Source organism: Thalassophryne amazonica, chromosome 2, assembly GCF_902500255.1.
Source record: "Thalassophryne amazonica chromosome 2, fThaAma1.1, whole genome shotgun sequence".
NCBI lineage: Eukaryota > Metazoa > Chordata > Actinopteri > Batrachoidiformes > Batrachoididae > Thalassophryne > Thalassophryne amazonica.
Genome location: NC_047104.1, coordinates 133501412 through 133510019, shown reverse-complemented (window position 1 = coordinate 133510019; position 8608 = coordinate 133501412). Strand labels below are relative to the sequence as shown.

The following is an 8608-nucleotide window of genomic DNA, read 5'->3' as shown; positions in this document are numbered from 1 at the left end:
TAAAGCTAATACCATACACATTCAGGTTTTGTTTGCTCAAAGTAAAAAATAAAAAAATTAAAAAACTTAAATAATTGCATAAATAAAGCACGATGATAAAACATTAAAGCCAACAGGCAGCTTTGTCCTTTACAGGCGTAGCATGTGCACAGAAACGTCTACATACTTCAATTACATTGTAGTGTTGCAATACTGAGGTAACTTCAGAGTAGGAGTAAAGGCCATGGGGGGGGGGGGGGTAGTGTGAGGGCTTTGGCTCTGAAACAGCCACAGACATGCAAAAGTGTGGAGGTGTTACTGTGTGGTTTGTCTCCCTCAGTTCACGTTATTCAAGTTTTAAAAATCTTTCAAAGAAAGCCGTGATAATACTTTATTTTAAGTGGCGTACTAAAAGCATGGGGAGAGTTTGTTTACCAATGTTCTCAAGTCTTTTCAGGCAGTTTGGCTGGACGGATGGACTGACGGTCAGGGCAGGAGATGCTGCAGCGCTGCATCGTCCAGTTCATTGACAGCAACTATGTGATCTAGATGCTGCAGGTACTTCTCCTGGTCCCGCATGAAGTGGGGGATCCTGGTCCTGTGTAGCGCGCCCAGAGGTCGCAGCCTCTCCACGTCTTCATAGGACACCTGAGGAGGTCCACAGCAAACGGTTTCTCACTCAGGCTGAATGAACCAGAAACGATTCTCAATGGTAAACAGTGAAACTGATGACACAAATGTTCTTTTTTTATTCCTCCTGAGTCACAAAATCATTTAAAGATGTACTCCAGGCTTATTTTTTAAGACATACAAAAAAAATGATATTTAGATATTTTCTATATATGAAAAGCCAAGTGGCCTATGTGTATGTGTGTATAACTTCGATCACGGAGGAACTGGGGAGAGCTGACATTTTCCATTTGGTTTATTTATGTATTTTAGGTCAAGGATGAACGCTGTGAAAACGGAAAGTTAATAGGTCTAACGTTTTTGGATAAATTTGGGATATTAGGTAACAACAGTGAACAATGGACATTGATATCACCATTAATCAGTCCCTGGTAACCAGACAAGCTCTGAACAAAGGAAATATTTCAACCTTGCCAGTTGTAAAACATGACATCAACTAAATGTGCCAAACAATAAATAAAAATATTCACAAAACTTTCTCATTTTAATTTATTGTATTTTCAGTTACAATCATTAAAGAAACTTTGCATACTTTATTATCACCCTTAAAAAATGTCAGCTACCTATTTTTATAAACACTACCCAATCTAGAGCCTGTGGATCCCCGCGGGCAACACGCTAGTTTACAGAAACTGCTCACAAAACCTCTTCTGTTGCTCCGTCACTGATAAACACAAAATAAATGAATCAGTGCTCAGGTCCCGCCGGTCAGTTTGTGATACAGCAAACTGAGCTTGCTTGTTTCTGTGAGAATCTGATATTTCAGGTAAGTGTGAACACATCCACCCCCTTCAGGATAGTCCAACACTATTCGTTTAAAAGTTGAGTAGATATTCTACCCTGGATTGTATAATATCATGTTTTATTTTTAATTATTTGAATAATTTAAATCGCCATTTTAGTCATTTTAATTATTTTTCAGTATTTTTCTGTTTTCAACATAGCAGTGAAAGTCCCTACGATCAACAACTGTGAAGAAATTTAATAAGAATTTACCCTAAGATGACATCATACATTTTACTTGTATTTCTTTACTTTCATGGCATTGTTTCAAAGCTTTGCATGGCCATTTAGTCAAAAATAATCAAATTACATACTTGTATACAGTATATTAAACTACATCTCCCATAAGGCCATTTTTAACATAAATATGTTGTCAAAATAGTGAAAGCTGATGGTGCATGAGGACTTTTAGTGTGTTATTAAGGCTACTGAGTAGAGTGCATACACAAATTTTCAGCTTCTTACTAATATTTTCCTACCTTTAGTGCATTTTTCCTTGGAGTAAAAAAAACAAACATTTTGTCAGCATTTTCACCAAAGATACACACGTTATGTTTATTATTCGCTGACATTGACCTTGCCTAAAGATGTCAACATCTTGAAGTCGATGGTTGTTCGATGTCGAAGAATCCGAAGAATTCCATCAAGGTAAACCTGGTCTTTACTGAAGCAACCTGAAATAGAAACAAGTGGAACATTGAGCACTGAATTTTAGTCTTTGTACATAACAACAAAACATCTTATTGCATGCTAAAAATTTGTACAAATAGTACATAGAAGCACACATCAAAAGTTAAAATCCATAGTAATAATTAAAACCATAATGTTATGTCTTATCTTTAAATCATAATATTATCTTTAAATAATAATACTAATTGCACAATTAATACATTAAACACCACCCAAAGTTAAAATAATAGTTAAAAAATAAAAATAAAAAAACCCATAAAATGTATTTGATACAATAGCACATAAAAACACACCACCTAGGCTAAAACCACAACAATACCTAAAAACCGTAACAATACCTAAAATCCATAATAATACCAATCATACCTATCTTTAAAAACATTGACACTGGTCGAGTAAATGACATGGTTCGGTAAACTGTTGCACAAGGTGACAATTCTGTTGCTAAAAAATTCTTTCTGATGGTCATTCTTGACCTAATAACCTTTAATATAGTCGAGCGGCCTCTCAGACCAGTATGATCTCTAAATTGAAAAAATTGATTGCAATCAACATTTTTGTGGCAGTTTAATATTTTATGAGCTTCAATAAGGTCCCCACAGGCTCCTCTGTTTTCTAGTGTAGTAAATCCGAGTTCCTTCAACCTATTTTCCTAAGATAAATGTTCTAAACCAGGTAATTTTTGTTGCCCTGCGTCAAACTTCTTCTAATGTATCTCTGTCCCTCTACAAAAAGGGAGACCACACTTGCACACAATATTCTAGATGAGGTCTCTTATACAATACCAGGAAAGATTCCTTATTGATATAATTGAACGACTTCTTGATAAGACCGAGCACTCTATTAACTTTTGCATTACTTATATACTTGGAAAATGATAAATTATTGGCAAACAAAATACCTAAATCCTTTCCTTCCACAACAGTATCCATTTTATCTCCATTCATGTAATACTCATAACAAGGATTTTTTTTTTTTGCACCAAAGTGCATTTACCTTATATATTAAACCTGAGTAACCATTCTTTTGACCAATCCAGTACCTTATCTAAGTCATCCTTAATACAACTGTAATCCTCTAATGACTGCATAGGATGAAACAATTTTGTGTCGTCTTTTTGCTGAAAGAACATCCGACAAAGCATTTACAAAGACTAGGAACAAAACAGGTCCTAGGACTGATCCCTGAGGGACCCCACTTGTTACCCACAATACAGTTCTTGTACAGCCTATCAAATCAGTCTTGATGGAGAATTCTGAATATTCAGCTTAGTACTTAGTACTTGTGTACTAAAAAAAAAGTAATTTCTGGTGTGTTCAGATTCAGTGTCATGAATGCAACTTCTCTGATAAAAATACAGCTGATACAGCCAAAAGCAGCTTCTATCTATACAAACGTGCCACCATACCTCCAACACCCTTGGGCTCAAACTATCCAAACATGGTACATATGTGATCCCAGTGTGGGAAGAATCACCAGAACAACAGTGACCTGCTTTGTATATAAATTAGGTCACTGGGTCAGTTAATTCATCTTTTAACAAAGAATTAATTTTACATCCCCAATTCCAATGAAGTTGGGACGTTGTGTAAAATGTAAATAAAAACAGAATACAATGATTTACAAATCCTCTTCAACCTATATTCAATTGAATACACCACAAAGACAAGATATTTAATGTTCAAACTCATAGACTTTTGTGCAAATATTTGCTCATTTTGAAATGGATGCCTGCAACACGTTTCATAAAAGCTGGGACAATGGTATGTTTACCACTGTGTTACATCACCTTTCCTTCTAACAACACTCAATAAGCATTCGGGAACTGAGGACAGTTATTGTTGAAGCTTTGTAGGTGGAATTCTTTCCCATTCTTGCTTGATGTACGACTTCAGTTGTTCAACAGTCCGGGGTCTTCGTTGTCGTATTTTGTACTTCATAATGCGCCACACATTTTCAATGGGTGACAGGTCTGGACTGCAGGCAGGCCAGTCTAGTACCCACACTCTTTTACTACGAAGCCACACTGGTGTAACGTGCAGAATGTGGCTTGACATTGTCTTGCTGAAATAAGCAGGGACGTCCCTGAAAAAGACGTTGCTTGGATGGCAACATGTGTTGCTCCAAAACTTGGATGTACCTTTCAGCAATGATGGTACCATCACAAATGTGTAAGTTGTCCATGCCATGGGCACGAACACACCCCCCATACCATCACAGATGCTGGCTTTTGAACTTAGCATTGGTAACAATCTGGATGGTCTCTTTCCTCTTTTGTCCAGAGGACACAACATCCATGATTTCCAAAAACAATTTGAAACGTGGACTCATCAGACCACAGCACACTTTTCCACTTTGTGTCTGTCCATTTCAAATGAGCTCGGGCCCAGAGAAAGCAACGGCGTTTCTGGATGTTGTTGATGTATGGCTTTCACTTTGCATGGTAGAGTTTTAACTTGCACTTGTAGATGTAGCGACGAACTGTGTTAACTGACAATGGTTTTCTGAAGTGTTCCTGAGCCCACGCAGTAAGATCTTTTACACAATGATGTCGGTTTTTAATGCAGTGCCGCCTGAGGGATCGAAGGTCATGGGCATTCAGTGTTGGTTTTCGGCCTTGCCGCTTACGTGTAGAAAGTTCTCCAGATTCTCTGAATCTTCTGATTATATTATGGACTGTAGACGATGGAATCCCTAAATTCCTTGCAATTGAATGGTGAGAAACATTGTTCTTAAACTGTTGGACTATTTTTTTGCCCCATTTTTGCTTGTGAACAGCTGAGACTTTTGGGGATGCTCCTTTTATACCCAATCATGAGTGTCCTCAGTTCCCAAACACTTATTGAGTGTTGTTAGAAGGATAGGTGATGTAACACAGTGGTAAACATACCACTGTCCCAGATTTTTTGTAATGTGTTGCATGCATCCATTTCAAAATGAGCAAATATTTGCACAAAAACAAAGTTTATCAGTTTGAATATTAAATATCTTGTCTTTGTGGTGTATTCAATTAAATATAGGTTGAAGAGGATTTGCAAATCATAGTATTCTGTTTTTATTTACATTTTACACAACGTCCCAACTTATTTGGAATTGGGGTTGTACTAATCAGGACCTACTATGGTTTACTTCTGAGTGCTGATAGGATTAGTTCCACGTGTGTGCATACGCACTAATTCATGTAAACATTTGTATGTTTTTTTCTGTTTCTGTACAAGAGAAAAAAAAATTCAAGGATAGCCATGACTAAAATTTGTTGGACAAATAAAAAGATTCTGGGGCAGATCCATATTTTAATTGAAATCTTTTATTTATTTCTTAAATAACATTGTAGGTTTTCCTTTTCTCTCTTTGAAGAGGATTTGCAAATCATTGTATTCTGTTTTTATTTACATTTTACACAACATCCCAACTTCATTGGAATTGGGGTTGTATTAAAATCAATCCACATGTGCTGCAGACTGCATTCAGAACAGCAACACTCATCATCTTTTTCTTCAATGGTTCAGTCCAAACAGCCTTAGCGTGCGTGAGCGCGTGCACGCACGCACACACACACACACACACACACACACACACACACACACACACACACACACACACACACACACACACACACACACACACACACACACACACACGTGGTATTTTTACGTGGCTGGTCTATTTTTGTCCCGGCAGCTTGCATTTTGGAGTGACAGCTGTATATCTGACTGTATGTAGATGCTTTTATTTATCAGTGTTTGACAACAAATGATGATTATCTACTTCATGATTATTAACATGCATATTGTTACAAAGTAGCAGCACGATGGGTTAGTTAGCGCTTATCATTGTTGTCTCACAGCAAGAAGGTCCTTGGATCCCTTCTGATCTCGTCCTTTCTGTGTGGAGTTGTCCCTGTGTTTGTGTGTGTTCACTCCTCTGGGTGCTCCAACTTCAACTGACCAGAAATGTGAGTGAGAGTGTCTGTCTGTCTTTGGCCCTACAGTATGCTGGCTCCGTCTTGCTCATGACAGCTGGGACAGGTTCCAGCCCCACGTGATCCTTAACTGGAATAAGCAGGTGCAGCAAATGAATGAGTGAATGACTGAACGTGCTGTAAAGATATACAGGAAGAGGCACAAAGAGCGCTGCCAGAGTGATCTGAATAATAAAAAAAAAACAATAGTGGAGCTCAAAAGATTTTGAACACTTAAGCTGTTACACATCTGAATTTTTTAATGACATAAAATTTAAAAAACATAATTCAGTCTTTTTAAATTTAAATTTCTAAAGCGATGCCCTCTGAATTCATTGTGAAAACTGGTATCTACAACATGGCATAAATAAAATAAAAATAAAAGTTCAAAACAATGGCATGCATAAATCTATAGACCCTTAAGTATAAGACAACTAAATCATCACGTTTACAGGCAGCTTTCTTTAGACAGGTCAAGAGATGGACATATAAACATTTCCAAGACAGTCAGTTGTATGAAAATCCTTCACTCCACTCTGAAGCTCTGACTGGTGACATAACAGAAAAAGGTAGCACGATGCAGAATTTCTCCAATCACAGCCACAGAAGCTGATGTAAATGAAGTCATATGAAGACATATTTACTGTCTTGAAAATCTTCATGTATCCATTCCCTGACTTGTCTAAAGCATTGCTCCCCCCCCCCCATTGCCAATTTGTGGCACCTGATTGTGTGCTTTCTTGGTGCAAAAAACAATTGGATACCCAAATGGGGCATAAAAATGTGTGTATGCTGTGGTAATGGTGGTGAGTTGGATCCGCTGGGAGGAGAGGAAGCCGGTCAGACCTGGCAGGCCCAAACATATCGTGAGGGTCTCCTGGGAACGATTGGCGGAACCCTGTGTCTGCATCAGTTTTTTTTAAGTGTAGTTATTTCTTTAACCTAGGTTCCGAGCACTCAAAAAAAAATGACTCATTGGATGAACTCAATTCAATTATGTGCAGGATTTCCATCTAATAAATATATGTAGCCCCAACTCAAATAAAGCACATGCATGCAAGATAATTTAATTTAATTTAGTAGGGACTAGAAATATTTATTACATGGAAATCCAAGCCAATGAATCAGTTTTTTGAGTATTTATATTATCGAGAAAGACTCGTAAATAAATAACTAAACAAACAAACAGTCTTCACACACTGTAGCTGCTTCAGAGGCTGTAAGCAGCCAGCTGGCCAGTGATGGAGCCCCACACAGTAATTAATACATTTCCTTGTATTTCCTGAAAATAAGCAAAATTATTTGTATATTCAAACCTATGTCTTAAATTTAAGTGACTATAAACCATGACAAAATAATTTGAAAATAATTCAAGGCATTTTGGCACTCTGTGTGTGTGTGTGTGTGTGTGTGTGTGTGTGTGTGTGTGGTCACCGGGCTGGGACGTGTCTGTCTGTCCCCTCTTGGCACGCAGGCAGTACTCCCAGCGTACGTCCGGGTCCTGCACGAAGCGGGCAATATGCCTGAAGAGCTGGCTGAAACTCATCACGGTGGCGTGATACACTGTGTAGTACAGCAGGGCCGCTCGCCAAAGGTAGGGCTGTTTCCGTAGCAACACACTATGTAGGCTGGCCAAACCCTCCTCCGTGGGATTGGCCGGTTTGAGATCAAACTGCTTCCTGCCTTCTGTGTTTGACCACGGCTGCAGATTATTGTTGACCCCTCGTAAATAATGCGTGCCTGAAGAGGCCAACAAAAAACAATGACCAATCTTTTGAAATGACAACCCCAATTAATACACTGTTAAAACATTAAAGCTACAGTGTGCAGCATTTAGTGTCATCTAGTGGTGAAGATGCAGACTGCATCATGCTGTCACCAGTCACAATTTTGTTTCTCTTCACATCTTCTCCTTATTTAGATTAGATCAGATAGAACTTTATTAATCCCTTGGGAAGACTCCTTCAGGGAAATCGAGGTTCTAGCAGCACTGTACAGCAGCACACAGGGTAAGAAGCACACAGAGTATCAAAAGTGAAAGTAAAAAAAAAAAAATTGCAAATATAAATATACTAATATAAATACCAGACATAGTGATTGCTACTGCTTTACTGGCTACTGCTGTTCCTCTCCTTCCCGTCCTGTCTTCCTGTTAATCCACCTCCCCAATCGTAAGTATGGACATACTTAATCAGTCTTTTGCATTTTGCAGCTTCTGGACTACTATATCAACATGGCGCTGCAGGATGGCAGCCTCCATGACAGGAGCCCACTTTTATGTAGTGATGAAGGGTTGATCCTGAGCTTATGAAAACATAAATTCATTGTTACAGTTAAATGTACAGTAATGAAAAGATGCCCTCACTCGTGAACAAGACCCCGAGATACTTAAACTCCTCCACTTGAGGCAAGGACACTCCACCGACCTGAAGAGGGCAAAGCACCTTTTTCCGGTCGAGAACCATGGCCTCGGATTTGGAGGTGCTGATTTTCATCCCGGACGCT

General features: G+C 38.5%; 1 protein-coding gene across 1 annotated transcript in view; it reads right to left on the bottom strand.

Annotated features, from left to right (window-relative positions):
- Positions 1-8608, bottom strand: part of LOC117530882 (uncharacterized protein KIAA0895-like) — a 36519-nt gene continuing 27911 nt past the window's right edge. The window contains exons 5-7 of the mRNA XM_034193834.1: positions 7538-7843; positions 2029-2126; positions 1-627 (exon numbers count right to left, since the gene is read on the bottom strand). Of these exons, the coding sequence (XP_034049725.1) occupies positions 466-627; positions 2029-2126; positions 7538-7843 (566 nt within the window). The 3' untranslated portion in view covers positions 1-465. The remainder of the gene's footprint in view (positions 628-2028; positions 2127-7537; positions 7844-8608) is intronic.